Source organism: Seriola aureovittata, chromosome 2, assembly GCF_021018895.1.
Source record: "Seriola aureovittata isolate HTS-2021-v1 ecotype China chromosome 2, ASM2101889v1, whole genome shotgun sequence".
Classification (NCBI taxonomy): Eukaryota; Metazoa; Chordata; class Actinopteri; order Carangiformes; family Carangidae; genus Seriola; species Seriola aureovittata.
In genome coordinates this window covers 11,745,031-11,767,631 of record NC_079365.1, presented here as the reverse complement: position 1 = coordinate 11,767,631, position 22,601 = coordinate 11,745,031, and the positions used below count along the sequence as shown (strand labels likewise).

General features: G+C 40.9%; 1 protein-coding gene across 4 annotated transcripts in view; it reads left to right on the top strand.

Moving 5' to 3' along the window:
- The window catches only part of LOC130161779 (arf-GAP with coiled-coil, ANK repeat and PH domain-containing protein 3-like), a 59,216-nt gene that overhangs the window by 28,229 nt on the left and 8,386 nt on the right, over positions 1-22,601 (top strand). For all 4 annotated transcript variants that reach the window (XM_056365142.1, XM_056365141.1, XM_056365140.1 and 1 more), the window contains exons 3-18: positions 3,626-3,745; positions 4,298-4,351; positions 8,888-8,946; positions 9,670-9,853; positions 10,094-10,138; positions 10,295-10,390; positions 10,954-11,028; positions 12,509-12,520; positions 18,062-18,174; positions 18,499-18,550; positions 19,355-19,455; positions 19,658-19,769; positions 19,895-20,127; positions 20,678-20,747; positions 20,918-21,012; positions 21,217-21,437. In XM_056365142.1, coding sequence (XP_056221117.1) covers positions 3,626-3,745; positions 4,298-4,351; positions 8,888-8,946; positions 9,670-9,853; positions 10,094-10,138; positions 10,295-10,390; positions 10,954-11,028; positions 12,509-12,520; positions 18,062-18,174; positions 18,499-18,550; positions 19,355-19,455; positions 19,658-19,769; positions 19,895-20,127; positions 20,678-20,747; positions 20,918-21,012; positions 21,217-21,437 — 1,642 coding nt within the window. The remainder of the gene's footprint in view (positions 1-3,625; positions 3,746-4,297; positions 4,352-8,887; positions 8,947-9,669; positions 9,854-10,093; positions 10,139-10,294; positions 10,391-10,953; positions 11,029-12,508; positions 12,521-18,061; positions 18,175-18,498; positions 18,551-19,354; positions 19,456-19,657; positions 19,770-19,894; positions 20,128-20,677; positions 20,748-20,917; positions 21,013-21,216; positions 21,438-22,601) is intronic.

The following is a 22,601-nucleotide window of genomic DNA, read 5'->3' as shown; positions in this document are numbered from 1 at the left end:
AGAACCGAACCTGTTCTATGTTGGTGGAACATGTATCTGTCGTCATCTCATACTCTGTAATCTGAATGTCAAGGTTGTTTAAACCAGGAAAAGACTACACACATGAGTTATTATATTTAATAGGTTCATGCACTGTTAGATAACACACAGGTGCTGGTACACAGTAAGTCCACTGCGCAAACACTGATTAAGCTTTATATTCTGTTGTATGTGAGCATCACACGGAGCAGTCCTCTGTTATCTGAGCGTGCAATGTCTTTGTTTTGCCTGCTTCACCAGACCACACCAGACCATGCTTGCTCCATGCAATATGATACCAGCTTTTTCATTGAGCTTTTTTGATTTGAGCTAGCAGTCTGTCAAAGTGCATGTAGTGCTTGAAGAATATTAGGTGATAAAGGGTTAAAGAAATAATATGGATCAGCTGCTATTTAATAGTAATAATATAGAATATAGAATAATAGTAAAAATGGAAAAAGGTAAACAACACAATGTGCAGAAATGTCTTAGTTGCATCATTGTCAGATCTTGTTACCTCTAAAGATGGCTCCCAAGTCTGGAGGAGCAGCAGGAATGGATGGTGAACTGTCCCCAGGGAGTCTATGAGCTGAGATAATGCCTCTTCAGATAAACTAATAGATTTGTAAGTCAGAAAGCATTTAAAGGATGAGATAGTGTTAATGTAGTTAAGCAGTGACCGCACCCTTGTTATGTTCTATCTCACTCTCATCGGTTTAGGTTTTTTGTTTTTTTGTTTTTTTTTTTAAAGAAAAAAAAAGGTTTTATCTCCTGCATACTTTCATACATCAACAATAGATAATAGATGTTTTCTTGTCGGTCAAACGGAGGTCACTCACGAGTGTATAGTCCATCTTGTGGAGCCTGTGGATAATAAAAAGACCAAAGCTGCTCTGTTAGAGTGATGAACAAGCTGTTTGTGTGCCTGTGACATTTCCTTGGTGTTACAGTCTCTCAGGTTTATCAATAGGTCCAAATAGTTTCTGACCCCACTCTTAAATTAGCGAGCCAGCAGGCGACACTTTGACATCTCACACAAATGTCCATGCCCCCACCCCGTCACACACACACACACACACACACACACACACACACACACACACACATACACACACACGCACACACACATATGCACACGCATCTACAGATTATTTCTGCCCCCAACGGGTCAGGACCCTCTTTTGAACTTTGAGCTTCATTTGAGCACCAGTGAAAGATGACCGTGTCGGGGTCGGGCGGGTGGGGGAGAGGTTTCCATCAGGGTGATTTGTTCTGTTGAGCAGGGGTCCTCACACTGCTCTGTTAGGATGCTCTGACGCTGCCTGAAGGATGGTCTGACAGCACTGAAGGCTCTTAGATGAGAACGTTCATGAGATTAATGACAGCTGAAACTGCCTACAGTGTCAAAATGACTGTTGTAACCAGTGTGAAAACAAACGGTTTCTAAGCCTGTTAGCTTGAATTTGCAGCTTATAGAGCACTAAACTGAAGTATTAGCTTTGTACAGTATTTTTTGCTTTTTAATCAGTTGCTTCTTCAACTAGCAAAATTGTTACTGCCATGGACCATTGATAATTTGCCCAAATTTTAAAATGCCCATCCTACACCTCATTGACCTGCAGGACCTCTGTGTTACACTGTAACTGTTTCGGTCAATTAGCACGGCCTGGTCTGTCATGTGGGACCAGATGGGTTTTTTTTAGTCTGAATGGACCCCTGTGGTTCTCCCAGACCATTTATCAACAGATCATGACGGATGCACTGTGCCTGTAATGGCCGCCTTCAGACCCTGGAGGCTCAGTAAAGCTCACGATGAGATCACATTCCCCATATAAGCCAATTTGTTGACAGATATGTTGTCAGACCAGCCTGGGAGCAGCATCATCATGCTGCCTTGTGCTTTGCCTGGATTCACAGCCGTGTCATTCATGTCCACGTGAAGGGAAACACGTATACTGTATCAGATAACTACATCTACACACACAGAGTGAGCGCACTGTACATTTTGCAAATCAAACTCGTACATTTTGTGCCCACAGCTCATTTCAGCAATGCTCACATACACATTACAACTGTCATTTTTTAGTCACTCAATTTGTTGCTCACTGTCACAGATTGTGCATTTATCCGTCCTCCCTCTCTGGTTTCTCATCTCTGGCCTGTGCCACCCTGTCAGCCACCCAGTAAACCACACTCACATCGCGACAACCTTGGGAACTACTGCACCAAATGAGATAATTAAAGGTTTACAGCCCTCTCTCTTCCACATGATCTGACTCTGCAGCGCGCACAGCTGCGTCAGTACAGAGGTAATGACAGTGTACCACACTGTAGCTTATCATATTCCCCATGAAGTGGGAAAGTGCAGCGGTTGACAATTCATGTGGTTGGGTTGTGTTTAAATAGAGTACATGCCGTTGCTGTGAACTGATAATATACATGTTTGCAATTAAGTTTCTGCTGTGTCTGAAATCACTCCTTATGTGCGACCTGCTGCGACCCTCCTGATACGTTCCTTTATTTGACTGCCTGAATTATCAGCACATAGATTTTCATAACTAACTGATATAACTATTTTTTAATATAATTAATAAACACTTGTTTAATTTGTGTCAGAGAGAGTTAGATGAGAAGATTGATATGACTTCCATATTTGCCCATTAAATCTAAAGTTACAGCCAGTAGCCGCTTATCTTAGCTTAGCTTAGCATAAAGACTGGAAACAGGGGAAAACAGCTAACCTGACTCTATCCAAAGGAAACAAAATCCAAAATAGTCTGGCAAATAACCCTCCGTAAAGTGGGGGATTATATGCCTTTTATACAGTACAGTTGTTTACAGCTCTGATTTTGTATGTATTAAATAAACATGGTGTAATGTGTTAGTTACTGAGCCTTAGAGGTGCTGGTAAGCTGATGTTGTTACTGTTACCCAGAGCCTGCCGAGCTGCTTCCCCCTGTTTCCAGTCTCAATGCTGAGTTAAGGTAACCATCATATTTAATAGACGGACGTGAGAGTGGTATCCATCCTCTCGTCTGACTCTCCACCAGAAAATAAGCACATTTCCCAAAATTTTTTAGAAATTACACAGTGTGATGGTTTATTTTTGTGTATAAATTGCACATCCATCAGTTTGACCCTGTACCTGTCATTGATGCTACAAAAGGCTGTTGTGTATTTATAGTAATTTTAGATACAGATACAGTCTGAGCTCTAGGTCTGCTGTCAAAATGATGGAAGATACACGCAGCCTACATTCTGTACATGCAGTACATTTTAAGACCATGTGCACTGTATTTTCTTGTTCATTTGCATTTTTTACATTTTCCCTTGTATTAAAACGTTTTAAATGTGGATAACAGACACACCAGCTTCAATCAAGCCTGCACTGGCCTCGATACGGAAATGAGGATTATTCTAAATTTGTGCATCCTCTCAGATTTTGCATGTGGCTAACAATTCTTTGAAGCTTTGTTTGATTTACGTCATCACTATGACTATTAATATCCCTGCATCGCATTGTGTGAAACATGTGAGTCTTTTAAATAGACGGTCCTGTTGAGTATTTAAAGTGATGATTTTTGTGTTTCTCTCCTCCGCTCTCCAGCTGGTGAAGCTGTGCAGTGGGATGATCGAGGCCGGCAGGGCCTACGTCAGTGCCAACAAGCTCTTTGTTAATGGCATCAAGGACCTGTCCCAGCAGTGCAAGAAAGAGGAGATGATATCGGTGAGTGGAAGTGACAAGACCTCAAAACTGAGCATGAATCTGTGCATCCACTGATGAATGTTTCAGGGTCAACTTGTCAATAAATGACCGCTCATCTATCTCTGCTTGTACATTCCAGTGATTCCCCACATGAATAATAACAGTAAACCAGTATAAACAGTATTGTCCAGACCCCGAGTCATCCAGCTGTTTTAAACATGAGAGATGTGACCACATGCAGGCAGGAGATGTTTACGCTGGAAGTTTACATGGCTGGAAGCAGAGAGATCTGAAACCTGCTTTATGGTTTTCTTTTAGGAAAACATTTGGATGAGATTTCCTGTCGGTGCGAGTGTCACCCTGGTAGCTCTTGGGTGCAGCAGTGGAGACATAATTGTGTCATAGTCAATAACTACAGTCTTTAAATTGTTTTATATGCTTAAGTATACACCAACAACATATTTTTGAACAGTACAAACAATTGTACTGAGACTGACAAAAAAATTCTTGTAAGAAAAAAATGTACGTTCAAATGGAAACTTGTGTGTGTGTGTGTGTGTGTTGTCATTGCAGGAATGCCTTGAAAAGTGTGGAGAAAGCCTCCAGGAGATCGTCAACTACCACATGGTAAGACAGTTTTACACACATACACACACACACACACACACACACACACACATACACACACTAGTTTTAGTCACAAGCTAGAGGTTGAGGTAGAGCCGTGTTCGGACACGCCCTGGTCCCCTTGGCATGTTAACGTTAGACATGCAGTCCCTCCTGGGCCCAGTATTACAACACACACACACACACACACACACACACACACACACACTCACACACACAAACGTACACACAGAATTTAACTGTGGCCTCACTCTGTGACAGTGGATCTGTCCACGCTGGCTAGTGCAGATGTGTGTGTCTGATTCAAACCACATGCTTCACCAGATGTGCACGACAGCTATAATGCACAAACGTGTATACACACACACACACACACACACACATACACACACACTCTCACACACACACACACACACATCGAAACACACACACACACACACACACACACAATTTTATTCACATGACTTTAGAGTGATTTTCCCCATGACTAAGTGTGATTATCCCCGCTGTGAATCGGCTGATGCTGATGACAGGTTTGGAAAGCTCAAAGACAAATCTACATCTAAAGAGATATTATGATATTGGAGCTTAGGTATTTGGAAGTCATCAATATTTACAGTTACATGAATCAGACACTTTGACTTCACTGTATTATGATGACAACGCCACATTTGAGTGTGCGATGTTTAGAGCTGTTTGCATGTCTGTGCATGATTGTATGTGTGGAAATGAAATAAGCAAAAAAAGAGGTGAAATTAGGATTTGTAACAGTAAAAGAAAAAGGGCAGAGAGGAAGGAGAAAATGAGGGAGGGGGAGATACAGGATAAAAAAGGAGAAAGTAAGTGAAAAGGCAGAGGCAGTTACAGGACAACAGCCAAGAATCTGCAGCTAAGCATACAGTGAATGTAACCGCTATTCATGTCTTTATGCCTTGAATACACAAAGTTGATAATTTCAACTATTTTGGTGGCTCTGCTCTGTTCTGGTCATAACAAATGAAGTTCTGCTAAAGCCTTGAAATACCTCAGTGAAAGCTCGTTTGACATGAAGACTTATGATTCTAAAAAGGTTACCAAACATAAACAGACAGATGGGGATATTTCAAATGTTATTGCCAGATAACAGCTGGACTTTAGTATTCAGCCTTGTTTTCTTCCTACCAGAGACCCTCAGATATTAAAGCTGGTCAATAAAAAATGACAAAAAATCTGCTGCTATCAGCCGCACAGATATAAATAGTTTCTGCTTTTGATAATAAAAGCCATCATCACATCGGACTCTGAGACACTGGGATAGATTTTTTTCTGACATTTTAAAAGAAAAACAATTAATCAAGAAAATAATCAGCACATTAAAAGAAGATGAAAGTAATCTTTAGTTACAGCCCTAATCCATTTAATAGTAGTTGAGATATTTTGGTAGTGACCATAGAAGTGGACTGATCGACATTATAACCCATAGAGCCACGCTGCAAACGTGACTGTCACATCGTCCTGCGAGACTCTTGTCTTCTGCTTGTGTTGCTGCCCTGCAGACTGCTGTGCTGTGGCTTAGCAGCAACTTCTTATCTTCCCGTTTTTGCTTTTACAATCTCACTGCATTGTTTCAGTAATTCTGATTCACCACCTTGACCAGCTGCATCACTTGCAATCAATGTGATGAATTATTGCGAAGCCTTGGATGGAAGCTTCCTGTTTTGTGATTCCTTTTGAAGTTTGATTAGTATTTTAATCAAAGAGTTGAAATGAACTTGACTTAAGTAGCTGAATGGCATTTAATCTGTTTGCTATGTAAAAACCAGCCAGTTGGATAAATAGAGCTTCAAGCACAACACTGCCTATAATTTAAAAAAAAAAAAAAAGACCCTCCATTCTTCATTCTTTAATCTGTCTTGTTCTTTTCCCATATTTTTCTTTCATGGCTCCTCTCCACTGACTCGGTCTCACTCCACCAGGGTCAAGCCTGTTGAACCCTGAGCTTTATAAATCAAATCAAAGTGCTGCACACTAGATATGATCCATCAGCTGCATCAATCCAATACAATCTTCTCCTCTTTCTTTTTCTCTAATGGCACTTTGTTGTTTTTCCCCCTTTATCCATCACATGTACTGACATGTTTGTTTCGGTAGCTTTCAGCCTCATCATACAGACACGCTACCTTTTAAAAATTCCAGGCAATACGGCTTTCAACCATGTTTGATTGGCACTTTTCTGTGTTTTTTTTTTTGTCACCACCTGTTTCTTCTCCTCTGCCCTTCCATCTTTCTTCTGTGTCCTCCTCTTCTCCTCTCCTCCTGCCCCCACCCCCTTCACTTACCCTTCACCACAGGCGTTCCACTCCTCCAATCTAACACCCAGGAATTACACTAATAGCTTGTCTGGCAGACAGTATGAATGGAGGGATGGAGGGCGGGGAGGGAAAGATATAGTGAATGGGAATCTGTCTTTGTTCGACCACCCACCGAAGCCTATTTCTGCACCTTCTCACAAAAGACGGCGTTCAAATGGGAAGAAGAACCACCCATGATAGGAAAATGTGTTTACTGTCAGACATAATCCTTCCATAAATCTGATCAAATTCAGAAGTATATTGAAGTGGATTTGAACAGATTTTTTGAAATTGTAGTTTCTTCGTTTAACTATAGTGAGACTGCTGCTGCTCTAGGGGATTTGTTTTTATTGTAAAATCAACTTGCTGTTTCGCTTTTTTTTTTAAGTTCTCTTGTAGCATAAATGCAGGTGAAACAGAAAGAGACATGGAGACGTCAAGGACCTTGGAGGCTATGATCTTTGTAAGCAAGACTGCTGGGAAACTGAGTGTAGACATATAGAACTGTAGCTTGGGTCACGCCCAGGCCACTGTAATCCAGAGCAGGTTTGGGTGGAACATTTGGATTAGTGGACATGTGGGTACAATGTCTATCTGATGGAAGTGATTTAGACTTTTTTTATGGGATTTGTTCTGTTCTGTGAAACTGGCAGATATGTTACACCACCCTGGAAAGTACCAAACTTTCATTTTGCACAGTCCCATGACTCTTTAGGCATAGTTAGATACTGTGTAACCAATTTGAATACTGAAGCAAGCAATGGGTGTTTCATCATAATTCTTCATAAATTGTTCAGAGATTGGTATTTTAGCTTCTTCAGGTAGTTGTGTTGAGCTTAAAAGCAGATTTCCAGAGGAACCTTCTTTCAAGAATTTAAACCAAGTAATATTTATATTATTCATCTTTTATTTATTATAGGTAACTTTATTCTTCATATTTGTACAAGTGCACATAGATGAAATGGACATTTTTTATATCTAAAATATGACTTGACTATGTCAAGCTGTGCTAAAAGATTTTAGGTTATGTGTATCTAAATGTTAAACTTCCTGTGACAGTATTTGGAAGTTATAAGGAATAATAATAAAACAGTGTTGACATAAGTAGACAAAGATAGAAAATAGTGGATCTCTGCTGACACAAGCACAGGGAGGCATGAGTTGAGAATGGTTTAATTTCTCTTTACATTGAGAATACATTGCACACCAATGAACAGACATGATTGTAGAAAGTGGCAGCAGGTGCACAGATATAAAGGTGTGTAAAGTGTCTGACACCTAATTGACCACTTGATTGCCCCCATTTAAAAAGACGTTCTAGAGCTCTACAGTCAGTGGGCAGTAGCAGGCGAGGTGTTTTATATTATAAGCAAGAGCAGCCTGTGATGTCATCAGGCTCTGCAGGAACGTCATACAGTTGTAGGCTTACACACACACACACACACACACACACAAACTCATTCACACACATGTGCACACACAGACTAAGCCTGTAATCCTCATTGTGTATGTTTATTAACTGGGAATTGCTATATAAAGTTTAATCCACAGGCTGCGTATAGTGATTGTTGTATACATAGTTTGTTTGTGTATGTTGTTATTAAACAATCACAATCTAATGTGTGTGTGTGTGTGTGTGTGTGTGTGTGTGTGTGTGTGCTGAGGCATTAACTGAGGTATTCTTGTTGTCCATGCACACGGATAAATCAGTGAGACACACATGTGCTTCAGATAGATGGATGGTCTGTTCACCATCGGCTATTTCACCAGAAATATAGAAATGAAGGAAAAATCCATGTATAGATACTGAGGAGTTGCTGTGCTTAATATGCACAGAAAAATGAATGGAAAATGCATAGAGGTGGAAGAGGAGGGCTGACGGACAGGAGAGTGAGAAGAAGAGGGAGGAAGAGTGGGAATCCCACAGTAAACAGGAAGGGAAATCTGGGATCCTGGGAGGCTAAAAATCTGTGGAGGCAGCAGCTGAATGTGTGCACGTGTGTGTATGTCCTCATCTCTCTTCCATTTCCCCTCATGGCTTAATCTGTTACGCTAATGATGTGCAATGGTTCATATTGCCACCTTGTGGTGAGATGTGGCAACTACAGATTTTAGGATTTAACCCATTCATCCAATTCTTTAACTGCTGTGCGCTGCTCCTGTGATATGTTCATGTTTCCAACTCTCTCACCTTCTCTGCCCACAGATTTTGTTTGACCAGGCTCAGAGGTCGATCAAGCAGCAGCTTCACACCTTCATTAAAGAGTGAGTACCTCATCCCAGTTAATAGTAGTTAATTAAGTGGCTTCCTCCTGGTGCTAAAAAGAAAAACACAATGCACGTTCGAGTGTGTACACCTTTTTAAGACTGGTGCAATAATGAAACTGGGAGTCTTTGGCTAACCCTTAGACAGGTGACCCGTCAATATTTACTTGAGCAGGATATTAAACCACTATGTGAAGTCCATAAGACAAATGTCTAAAATGTAAATGTTCACCTAATGTTTTGTATACAAACAGCTGACGGCTGTAAATCTAACTCGTAGCCAACCTCCACATCTACAAAAGTTATATTTGTGATTTGTTTTTAGTTTTCAGAGGGAAGTCTTCTGATTGGTTTACATAGTAATATTGTGGCTCATGCAATGTAAAGGCTGAATCCTTTTATTTCACACTGAGAGACCTACATGCTCTTGTGATCATCACAAGAGAACTGTTGTCCAACTGACTGAAGAACAGCTTCTTCCCTAGAGCTGTGGAAAAGCTTTTGAACTCATAACCGAAGTGCAATTACTAATTGTGCAATATGATCTATTTACATTTTATACGTAATATTTATTATTTTATTTTCCTTTACTGTTTATTTGATTTTTATAAGCTGCTAACCACAATGGACTGAATTATATTGTTTTTTAATAAGCAATGACAATAAAAATTTATCTATATAAATGTACATGGATCATAAACTGTCTCTCTTCTCTTCCACCAGGGATGTGCGTAAATTCAAGGACACTAAGAAGCAGTTTGACCGGGTGCGTGAGGACATGGAGCTGGCTCAGGTGAAGAACGCCCAGGCACCAAGGAACAAGGTCCATGAGGCAGAAGAGGCCACTCAGGCCCTTATCCTCAGTCGCAAAGCCTTCAGGCACCTGGCGCTGGACTATGTACTACAGGTGAAAAATACTGCTGTACACAGCCAAAGGCACAAAATACATCTGTATTACAAGTGTTGTCCAGTAGGTGGAGCTGACACTCAACAGCTGCTGAACCCAAAAACATGCAGCGCTTCATGCAGCAATTGAGACTGTGATGATTTAAAGAGAATAACTAAATCATGTATAACCCTCCTGTTGGTCTGAAATACCTAACCTTAATATAATTCACATTTTTCTTTCCTTCTCTACTTTTGGCAGATTAATGTTCTTCAGGCCAAGAAGAAGTTTGAAATCCTGGATGCAGTGAGTAGATTTGTCTCTTTAATATCACATTGACATCTGTACATTATTATATATGTTCTGTATGTGTTAAATATTCACCCCTGTGGTGGGTGTGTGTGTGTGTGTGTTATGAACACAGCTGTATTACAGTATACTTTCTCCCTGTGTCTGCTGCAGATGCTGTCCTTCATGCGAGCCCAGTACACTCTGTTCCAACAAGGCTTTAATATTTTGGATGAGATTGACCCCTACATGAAAAAACTGGCTGCGCAGGTAAGAGGAAGCAAACCCGCCACACTGAGTGCCATTCATCCTCAGTCAAGAAAATACAGTACATGCGCACGCACATATTCAAATGCACTAGTTTTACTGTAGTACTACTTTTTTTCTATTACTGCATTTGCTCAGCTCCCCCTATAGACAGCAGCTCTTCTGGCAAATGGTACATGTACTGGAATAATTAATAATAATTATTTTACTCTTTGCTTGTTATTGTCTGTAACTCCACCTGATGTGGGTCATGTTATGTGACTTTTTCCGTTTAGGCTTCACAAGCACAATAAGTACTCCTCAGCACCAATTAATAAAACTAACACATGTACATATTCAGTTATTGTCATTTAAAATATGTTATGTTGTTTATCACCATAAGTTAATTACAAGCTAACAGGAAAGAAAATGAAAAGCTAAACATTCTCACATACACAACATAGTGGACATGGGTGAATGGATGTACGGGTGAGTGTTTGTGCATGCATCTGCATGTTGATATTTTTAACTTGCTCATGTTTTCATTTACTTGTCTCACTGACCCCGCCGTCCTCTGTTGTGTGCAGCTGGATCAGCTGGTCATCGACTCGGCCATGGAGAAGCGGGAGATGGAGCACAAACACGCCCTCATCCAGCAGAGAGTGAGACAACAACACAGCTCTTATCTTCCTCTTCCTCTTTTCTTCTATTCAGTGAAAACTGGCACAGCTTCTCCTTTTCCTCTCATGTCGCCTGGATACATTGGGACTTTCACCTTCTGCACAATTAGAACAAAAACCCTGCCCTTCTGCTGATATGAGAGTCAAGAACAATAGACGACAAAATACTGAGAAACAGCCCCTTAGTACTGTAATATACAGTGATGTGGAGATTATACATTATTTAATATTACATTGATGTTACCATTTTTTTCAGAACCATTACAAACTAAAACAAGCCATTATTGTTTGTGAAACCCTTAGACAACAATGTTTTTGCATTTATGTAGGTTAATGTAAATTAGTGTTGGTTACACAAATAAACATGAATCGGTGGTAATAGGTAATATTCTTTTTAAAGCCACTGTATATATCGCTTTTAACACAGATAGAAGATTCTTTTCTATTTTCATGTTAAGTATTTTTAGCATGTTTACCATGTTAGAGTTTTAAACCTCAACAGTAGATATCATGGTGTTATGTCATATGTTTTGTCAAAAGTTGTGAAACTAGATTTTTCTCTTGTCAAAAAAATCTTATCAACGTTTTTCACTCTCACTTAGCATGACCTATTCCTATTTATTTATGGAAGTTGAAACATCTAAAAAACAAAACACTTGGGTTAGAGAAGGTATTTATGTGCATTTCTGAAATGTAAAATGTGTCACGCAACACAAACCTATCTCATGTTACCATCAAATACGTCACTTGAAAAACAGCTTTTCATAGGACCTTTTAATTATTTTTTACATCACCTGCTTCGTGACTCGCTGTCGTCCGGTTTTTCGTTTTGTTGAATTCAGCGAGGCACAAAAAAAAAAAAAGCCTCCAAAATAATTAGAACAAGTTTATAAGTGCAGTTTTTTTTTTTCTTCAGGCTCAATTTAAGTGTTTAAAGTGGGAAAGCAGTTCCCACAAAGACAACTCAGTAGACTTATTTCAGATGTCCATCAACCGAATAAAAACAACTCTTTCAAACGTTTGTGCACAGATGCACAAAAATCATCCATCTGCTACCTGAAGAGATGCCAACAACATGGCTGTTTTTCTGCCTGATTTGGCTCGTCCCTCTGATTGATTTAGTTGCCAAGTGGAGGCATCCTGCCAGACTCATCACACAGCTTTGTGCCCGACCTGATGGCCTTTCAGCAACCCTTCCTCCGTCTTCTAATGTGATGAAGAAAACAACTGTTTCCTGGAGGCCTTGTGTGTTTCAGGAGCCTTCTGAACTAGCAAGCTAAAAAAAATACTTTAGTGTAAAAACCCTCTGGAAACTGGCATCAATTAGGGCACGATGTCTCTCATGAGCACATATTTACAGTGGATTAATGTTGTGAAATTCATGCAACGGTGTTCTTTTATTAATACATTTCTTTCCCTCTCTTCTTTGTGCCCTTGCCTGACTACATTCTTTCACCGCCAGACTCTGATGCAGGTGAGTTTTTTTTTTTTTTCTCTCCCTCTCTTTATCTGCAGCATTAAAAATTAATCCACAGCCTATTCATCACATAAGTATCAATCAGTCCTCTTGGTTCAAAGTGTTTTGCAGTGCAAACCATATTAGTGTTTTTAAAGGTTGTCAGAGGATGTTTGCTGGAGTTGTACGATGGTTCTCTGTAACCTGTATCACAATGTCTGTAAATGAAGAACCTTTTTTCAACCACGCAGCCAACAGAACATCATAAAGCCTCACATTTTAAACTCATTTTAAATGTTTTCTCACTTACAGTTTAGCACATGCTTTATATACGAGCTGTCACACCACAGTTACCTGACTGCACATGTGAACAGCAACTGATGTATGTAGAGCAGTTTTATGGCCATCACACATGCCGTCTCCTGTGGCAGGAATCAGTAGGACCTTTGGAGTTGTAGTGCAGACAGTGTGTGTTTCTGTATGCATCATCATTTAACACGTGCGTGTGCGTGCGTGGGTGCGTGGGTGGGTCTGTCTGGAAGCGTCACAGGACACGACATAGGAAGCATTGTAAATCAAACACAGATTGTTGTGTTTACTTGGCTTCCAGTGAACTTCTGTGTGTGTCTGCATGTCGCCAGTTCATACTTGTGTGGGCGCGCCAGTATGACCTTTTGCTTTTGTTTAGATACTTTTCCTATCCTCTAACCTCATCTCTTTGCATGCTCCACTGGCACTTGACTGTCGAGACATTGTGTGTGTTAAATCTTGGATTTACCCCTGAGTCCCCCTCATGTGTGACACATTTCTCCACCCTGCCTGTTATACTCATCTAATCTGCTTTCATTGGACAAACCCTGGGAGCTTATTTTCGTTTCTCATTTGATGTTGCCTTTATTCTCTTCTCTGAGATCTCTCTCTCTCGGTTTTCTCTATCCCTCACATGTACACATGCACGTAAGCAGCCACACACATTCTCTCCTCTGCCTGTCTCTCTTTGAACAATGCCGCTCTCCCAAACATCCTCCTGCTGTTCTACTTTGTTTCATCTGAAAATCTAACCCTGAGGATTTGTCAACACGTCAGCGAGCCAGTTAAGAAGATATAATTGTCAAAGTAGCAGCTTAAGAATAGTAGCTATGATGTCTTCTTTTGTGTCAGGCACTATTTCTCATCTTGTTTTCTTCTTTGTTAAATTGAGCCATAATCTTCTAAATACTTTAAAGTGTACTAAGTCTGTGTTATTATTTCTTCCTCTTCTTTTTTTCTAAAATTTTAAAACCCTTTTATGTCATTTATTATACGTCATATTTTTTATTTCTCACCCTTTTTCATACGCCTTTCACTCCACAGTCATTTAATGCCGATCAGCTGATCAATACATCGCACACATCATCGCGTGTTGTCTGTTTTGCATCCTGCATTTCAGTATCTTGCCTGTCCATTTACTGCCGACAAAGGTCTGTGTGTGGCAGAGCTTGCAGAGCGCAGTACAATAGAAGAAGAATAATCCAGGGCTGAATGTCAGCTCTGGTAGAGGTCAATATCTCACCAGGGACTGTAGAGATCTGACTGTGCAAGATGCCAGCCCCAAACCCTTTCCCTCTCCGTCCACTGCCAGCTCCAGCCAAAGTCAACAGACGGCGTAACAGCGCACAGTAAGGGGTAGAATGTGAAGTGACAGAGCAAGAAGACAAAGAGCGGAGGAGGGATAAAGAGAAGAGAAGAACAATATTTTTTTATTTTTTTATTTTTTAAAGGGAGGAGAGGAGTTAAAGATCCAGACAGGGAATATGAAAACTATAGAAGAGGAGAGAGGGGGTCTCTGCAGTTGATTCTGAATTATATCTCACTTATTAGAGAATAAATGTATGTGGGTTTTCCATAATGAGCAGGATGAGGCCACTGAATGGAGACTTTAACTAATAATCTGATCTCTATGATCAGATTACGCTTTATGATTTATGTGCCATTGCTATTTTGTAATAATAAATGACATGCTTTATTTCCCGTAGACGAAACACAGGGCCTATGAGTAAAAGCATTTTGCACACAGTCGTAGGTGGTGACTGTGTAAAACAGATCAGATGATTAGACGATTATCAAAGCCAATCAGTGATAATGCACTAGAAAATGTAAACTGTATGCTTCAATAATATTGTTGTGTTTCATTTTGCTTTGTAATTGCCTCTATTAAAAAAAACATTGAAGAAAGATAGAGACAGATAAAGACAGAAAAAGACACACAGCATCAAGAGATTCAGGAGAAAATGTTGCCATGAGCCATTTCAGCTTGTCTCTTGTGAATGGCGACTTCTTTTTTCAAACTCCCTCCATATTCAAATGTAGCAGTGCAGGAAGCGAAGCCATGAGACCGCAGCAGAGTTTGTGAATTATAAATGGTATACATTGTTTATTAATAGGCCATTAAGTAACTGCAGGAATCATATTCAGAAGAGAATAAGATGTCTTCATGATGAATTAGTTAGAAGTAGCTCAGGATACATTTGATGTCAATTTGGACAAGTTATTTTACAGTGGGAAAGGATACCACAACAGAGAAATGAGAAAGTACGAGATACTGTATGTTAATACTTTTTCAACAATAAATACATTCATATTTTAATAGATGCTAAATCTGGTGTGAGGATCTCTTCTTATGGAAATAGATTAAAACATATGTGCCTCTGATGAATTGACATCCATGATATTCCCATGGAAATGAAACAATATAATCTTGTCAGCAGTGAGAGACTGTTTTTATCGCCCAATCTCCCTGCAGACGATCAATCTAGATCATCTGTACTTTCACAGTCCTCCTCTGCTGGTTGTGTGGCACCTCACCTCACCCCAACTTTCACTGGTTTTGGTAAATCTGTGATTGCCTTGGCTGGCCCCATCCCCATCCTTATATCGCCCTGTCACACACCACAGATCACACACTCCCCCTGTCTCCTCTCTCCATTCTTTCACAGCAGTGTTTTATGTGTGCAGGACTTCATTGTGGCTCCCAGGGGGACTGTTGCCTCAGCTCTCTCCCCCTCCATTGTTGTAGTTTTTGGCTGTACAACCTTTTTTTTATGTCAGAGGGAGGTAAACAGAGAGAAAACTAGGAAATTAACAAAACTGTGAGAGTAAACATTTTTAAACCAAATTTAAGTAGCTGTAGTCTAAATTACAATAAAGACTACATTTTATCACTTTAACTGAGTCCAGGGGAATTACCAGAACTATGTCTTCATCGCTTCCACAGGAACTGGGTCACCACTATACAGCAGTAGCATAGATGCAAATCATTGTGCTACCTCAAAAATGAGCCTATCACTGAATCAACATCTCTGATACAGCCTGACAGGTATTTAAACAGGTGTAACAATCATACATTTTTTAAGCGAAGTGCATTTTTTTAGGTTCGTTGTTATTCGGCCGCCTGTGCCTTTGCACACTTGTGCGCTGCATTCTTCCACCGTCGTGGCTGATTTAAGGTGGGAAGAGCGGGCTCTGGGCGGGTGTTTGGGGAGCAATAATGTCAGCTTGATTAAGCAGGAATAGTGTTCAGAGCCGCAGACAGATGGAAAGCTGACTCCTCCAAAACTGCAGATGAAACTCCGGGTTTGAGAAAAGCTGCGGGGTTGGCCCGGGGAGGGAAGGGAGCACGGCAGCCAGGCCTCCCCCCGCTGTAAAATGAAATGTTTGATCTGCGGCAGCCGCGACGGGGTCACCGGGGCACGAGGACTGACAGCTGTATGATAATGAGCGCTCGCGCAAGATCCACTCGGCCGGTGCGGTCAGCAGGTGGCGTGGAGTGAAGGAACGGCACGAGCGTGCTGCTGTTGGATGACAGTGTCTGATCTGCTCTCGCGTGGGATGCACGTGCAAGTTAATAACCTGTGTGCTATTAGAGATGCTGTAATGCATTAGTTTATTTATTATTAAGTTATTTATTCTGTTATTGAATTATTGAATTCGTTGAAATGCTGTTGGATGCCAGTGTGGTAAAGATGAAGATATTTGGCAGACTGGACTGGACACTGGTGAGAAACGTTACTTTCTTTTGTTTTATTGTTTTATTTTTCATTTGAGATTTTGCATCACTAATTATCGGTATAAACTGAGGCTACTAGACACCATAGTGGAAGTGTGAGGTTGATGTGAGTGTATGACAGATACTGATACAGGGGTGTCTCCTTAGGGTCCAAAGGTCAGAGACCACAATAGGAAAGTGGTTTCAGACTTTTGGACCCCTCAACTCTGTTCTTTTTGCTCTGTTTAATCAGTGAGAAAAGACTGAGTTTGGAAATGCAAAGTGGTCTTGTTTTCCTTGTCTTCTTCTCCACGTGGTGAAAATTAGCTTTTTCTTTCTAGTAGCCTGTTTCAAAATGTAAGACACAGCTCTGGTGCTTGTATGTAAGCGCTTCTTTTGGATCAAGTGGAAACTCCTTAAGTTTTGAATGTCTCAGCAGCCAGTCAGGAGACAGACTGTTGTCTCACATCCCACCATGTTTTTGTATCACATTCGCTTGAATGTTTTCACACAAACCTGTAAACATTACACACAGGATGTGGCTTTCCAATTTCCGACTTTTCTAGTGGTATCCCAGTACCACATGTTTCTACTCTCTGAATCTTACAGGAAGCTTCAATACTTAAAAAAAAAGTTAAAGTACATGACGGCATCAGTGTGCAGTTATACAGTCAGTGGGGTTTCTGAAAAAAGAACACACAGAATCATTCAATGATCTTTTCAAGAGAAGAGAAACAGTGCCACAACAGAGCATGGGCCTGTGTGTGTGTGTGTGTGTGTGTGTGTGTGTGTGTGTGTGTGTGTGCGTGTGCGTGCGTGTATGTGTGTGCGTTTGTGCATGCATCTGCCTATCTGAGCAGTTTGCCATATGGCGAGTACTACCTTACCCCAAACCAAAGGCCTCCTTAACAATAATGAAACCCCAGCCTTGATTCTCATTTAAATCTGTATGCTTGTGTTATTCACCTCACTGAGCAGGTGGCATCTCTCTTAGAAAGTCCAACTCTGTGTGGACAAAACAGGTAAGAAAATAGAGAGGGTTTCAGCTTACAGGAAGAGAGGTGTAGATTTGACATGACCTTTAAAGGTAAACTGAAAAACAGATGGTCTGTGCAAAGAGGATACAGACTGATATTTGTGGAAGATCACACACATTCCAGAAAGAAACGGTGTAAAGATGTGCATAACAGAGAAGTAGTTCAGCAGCTGCATTATGTCAGCACAGATAACTGCATGTAGTGATAACGCTCTGTCTGTGTTTCCTTGTTGTTGTGTTCTGGTGGACTTTTACCACCCCACAGCATCTACTACTTGATTGATTAAGACTGTCACCTATGAGCCATTATAAAACTGTCTGTGATTTATAGAGGTGAAAAGTTGAGACCGGTTGTTTTCCATGATGACATAAGTGTTTTTGCAGAACAGGTGAACATGCAGTATCAACAGGAACTAACTAAATCCTGGCAATGTTGCCTTCAATACATTGGTGTATAGCTAGACCTTAACATTCATGTGCCTTTGTGTCCTCCCTACAGGACTTTTCCTATGATGACCCCAAGCTTGAATTCAACGTGGATGCACCTAATGGTGTGGTCATGGAGGGCTACCTCTTCAAGAGGGCCAGCAACGCTTTCAAGACCTGGAACAGGTAGAAGAGAAGTGACAAGAAAGAGGGAGAAAATAATAAAATCTAATTAAAGCAGTTAAACAAAAGTACTGTAACAATCAGAAGACATGTATTTTTAGGAAAAGGATGGATTAGTTAAATCCATTAAACTATATTAAAAATGTACACCTATTTCTCAGAGCCCAAATGACAAGGGCCAATTTAATGCTCTGCATTGGCTTTTGCCTTATTCCAACAGTCATGAATGACCAGTGTGATGAATAGTGTTTTTCCCCCAGCAGAGTGGATTTTAGTATATTTGATCTCTCTTACAGAAACTAATTTCATACCTTCTACCCCCTGCAGGCGGTGGTTTTCTATACAGAACAGCCAGCTGGTCTACCAAAAGAAACTCAAGGTACACTTTGAATTTTATTTTATACTTAGATTTTTTTCATCATTGAATTTAAACTACTGCACAGTTTAGAGTTATTGAGCTAATTGTTGATCATTTGTATACTGTTGGGGAAGAAAGGAGCCATGCATTGACCTATACTTTTCCTGATCAGTCAAAGCAGGTGAGCTGATGTATAATATATAGGCTAAGCATACTTTTCATCTTATGAAATGGTTTCATCAGTGTGAAATAAAAATTTACAGCAAGATGTTTCAGGAAATGATCCAGCTCAAAGCATCTTTTTTAGAAAAGGTTATTAAAACAACAACAACAACAACAAAAGTATTTCCATGTTTTAGAGCTATTTCACAGGTAATGTTGCAGATGTGCTGGTGTTTGAGAGACACAGTTTCATTTTCCATTAATGATCAATCAAAGAGCAATTGTGGATAAGAGAGATGTCAACCATTATGTAACAAACATATGGGTGTGTAAAACTGATACTTAAAAAAAAAAAACAGGCCCAAACTAGATTTAAAGTCGTCGGTGTGGGTGTTTCAGTAATCAGAAAGTGCTGTTTGTAACTAAGCTCCCTAGAGTGTAGAGAAACAGAAAAGTCAGACGCTCTGATGTCTGTCACCTCAGGTAGCTGTTATAAAAGAGGCAAGAGTGAAAATGTGCTGAAATCTTGTTGTAAAGTGTAAACTTCTCACACTTCACTTGCTTTTTCTTCTTGTTTGCCACTTTTGAGGAGCGTAACTTGTTTTGTGTAACTTGCAGTAAATATGGCGACGTTGTTATGACACTCCTCTCTGCCAATGACAGGACTCTTTGACAGTGGTGGTGGAGGACCTGAGGCTCTGCTCAGTCAAACCGTGTGAAGACAATGAGAGGAGGTTCTGCTTTGAGGTCGTTTCACCCACCAAGTAAGTGTGTGTGTGCGTGCGTGTGTGTGTGTGTGTATCCAAAAGATTCCTTTTTTCTTTTTTTCTTTTTTTTTCAGATTTTCATTTCACTTCACTTTCATTACTGGCTATAGCAATCTGAATGAACTAAACAGATGAATAACGTAGTTTTATAACATCAGACAGTTCTGATGATTTCTAAGCGGCCTCTGTAAACCTGTAGGAGCTGCATGCTGCAGGCTGAGTCTGAGAAGCTGCGACAGGCTTGGATCCAGGCCGTCCAGGCAAGCATCGCCTCTGCTTACAAAGACATCACCGACAATTATTACATTGAGGTATGAACACACACATGTATATACTTTCAGGCGAAGTCACATGACACAGTAACACACGTCCCATTTCTTTTAATTACAACCTGGTCCTTGTCTGTCACTAACCTGTCCCCACCGTGTCTCTGCAGCACTTGGACCGGACAGCCTCGCCCTCCACCAGCAGCATCGACTCTGCCAGCGAGCCCAGAGAGAGGGGGGAGAGGGCTGATAGAGGAGTGAGGGGAGGGGGAGAGAGCCTCCTCCAGAGGGTACAGAGCCTGCCGGGCAATGAGCTGTGCTGTGACTGTGGCCAAACGGCTCCATGCTGGGCCTCCATCAACCTGGGAGTGCTGCTCTGCATCGAGTGCTCAGGGATCCACAGGTAACTGCACTAACACTAAGAGAGAGTGTAAGAACAACAGCAGGTCAGCTGATGTACAATATATTAGAATATTTTTCAACTTATGAACTGCTTTCGTCAGTGTGAAATAACAATTTACAGCCATGTGCCCCAGGAAATCATCAGGCTCAAAGCATCCTTTCAGATACGGTTATTAAAACAACAACAAAAGCATTTCCAGGGTTTAGAGCTAGTCTTACCTTTACATAGGGGAAATCCGACCGTTATCTTATATCAGACCAATGTAATGAAAATAAAGGAGTTCCAACCTGCAGGAGTCCAAACTGGATTTAAAGTCAACAGCGTGGGTGTTTCAGTTTTAAGAAAGTGCCGTTTGTAACTAAGCTCTAGAGATCTTCAGAGTCTCTAGAGTGTAGAGAAACAGAAAAGTCTGACGCTCTGATGTCTGTCACTTCAGGTAGCTGTAATAAAAGAGGCAAGAGTAAAAATATGCTGAAATCTTGTTGTAAGATGTAAACTTCTCAAGCTTCACTTGATTTATGTTATCTCTTTTTCTTCTTGTTTCTTTCAGGAGTTTAGGTGTCCATTGCTCTAAAGTACGTTCACTGACGTTAGACTCATGGGAGCCAGAGTTACTCAAGGTGCGTCTCTCCAACACATTTGCCTACAGCTTTTTCTTTCTGTGCTGAGCTTTTTTTCCCCCCTTAGAGTTGCATTTATGATTCCTTTAGTGCATTGCTCCAATTTGAACTACTCTTTTCCCCTTTCTGTCTCTCCTCTTTGTCCTCTTTCCTTCTCCTGTCTCATCTAGCTGATGTGTGAATTGGGAAACACTGTGATTAACCACATTTATGAAGGAGGCTGTGAGGAACTAGGAGCAAAAAAACCTGGACCCTCCAGTTCAAGGTCAGTCTTCTACTCCAAGATGAACCTTTACATCCCACAGTTAGATTAGATACCTATGGCCATAGGATTAACGCCACTCTGACCTGTCTGTATGATGTCAGTGATATCTGGCTCTCAGTGTTCACCATCTTATCTTATCTGTATATATATATATCATGTCTCCAATTATGTAAAATTCTCTGTTTGTGATCATCTCCCCCCAAGGCAGGAGAAGGAAGCCTGGATCAAGTCCAAATATGTGGAGAAACGTTTCCTGAAGAAAATGAGCGGGAGCGAGGCATTGGTGGAGGGTGAAAGGAAGTCCCGCCCCTGGACAGTGAAGAAGTGCCAGCGACACAACAGCTCTGTTCGAGCCCCCAACAAGGCCCGTAGGAAATACCACCGCTACGAGCCAGGCAGCGCCTCACATGCAAACCTGTCAGCAGGTCAGTGGAGGGAATTGACTTTGCTTTGAAATATGATCAGTTTCATGCCCTCTGTAGAGTTAAACCTTATGCCCACACTCATGAAATCAAGAGCTGCAGGATGGCCATACAGTATATATCAAATCAGATTTATTGTCATTTTACCATACATCTCTGTACAAGGCAGAATGACAGAACATTTCTCTGGGACCAAGGTGCAATGAAACATAAATCAAGGAACTTTACATGCATACTAACATTTCCCTGAGTCACGCATCCCTGAGATGTGGGAAGTTCAATGGTAAAAAAAAAAAAAAATTTAAACGTCAAAGAAATATGCATAACTAGATATAAACAAAACAACAGTTAAAAGAATAACAAAATAGATATGGAATAATGAGTATCCTAGATGTATTAAAAACAATGTGAAATGAATTAAAGTGTCCAGTACAGGTATCCAGATCAAGTATGTGAGTTAAGTGAAGTTACAACCAGTCACAGTGGGATGGATCAGCTGTGAAGCAGCCTGGTAGCCTGTGGGAGGAGGCTGTTTAAGTCTTGTGCTTCTAGCTCTAATGCCACAAAACCTCCTGCCTGATGCCACAGGATCGAAAAATTTGTGAAGTGGGTGTGAGGGGTCCCCGACAATGTTCAGTGCCTTGTGAAGGCATCAGCTCTAGTGAAGCTCCTGAACAGAGAGAGGCTCCAGCGACGACTGCTCTGACTTTGCAGAGCTTTAGTGTCGCTGTTATTGCAGCTGGAGTACTGAGCGGTGATGCAATATGCCAGCACACTCTCAACTGTGTCTTTGTAAAAAGTTGTGAGGATGTTAGGGGGGAGTGTTGCTGGCTTCAGTGCAGTCTCTGTTGGGCCCCATTTGACAGTCCTGGTGGCGTTCATGGACCAGGTGAATCTGTCCGAGATCTGCACTTTCCTCTCTCCACTGTGGAGCCACTGATGCTGAGGGGTGCGTGCTTAAACTGTGACCTTCTGAAGTCGACGATCATCTCCTTAGTCTTGTCGACATTGAGCACCAGATTATTGTCCATACACAGCTCACTAGGTGTTTGACCTCCTCCCTGTACAGTGTTTCATTATTATCAAAGCTATGTAGAGCTTTCTAGTGTAGGTGTCCAGGTGAGTGAGTTCTGTGTGCAGTGTGGAGGATATTGAATTGGTCAGCAA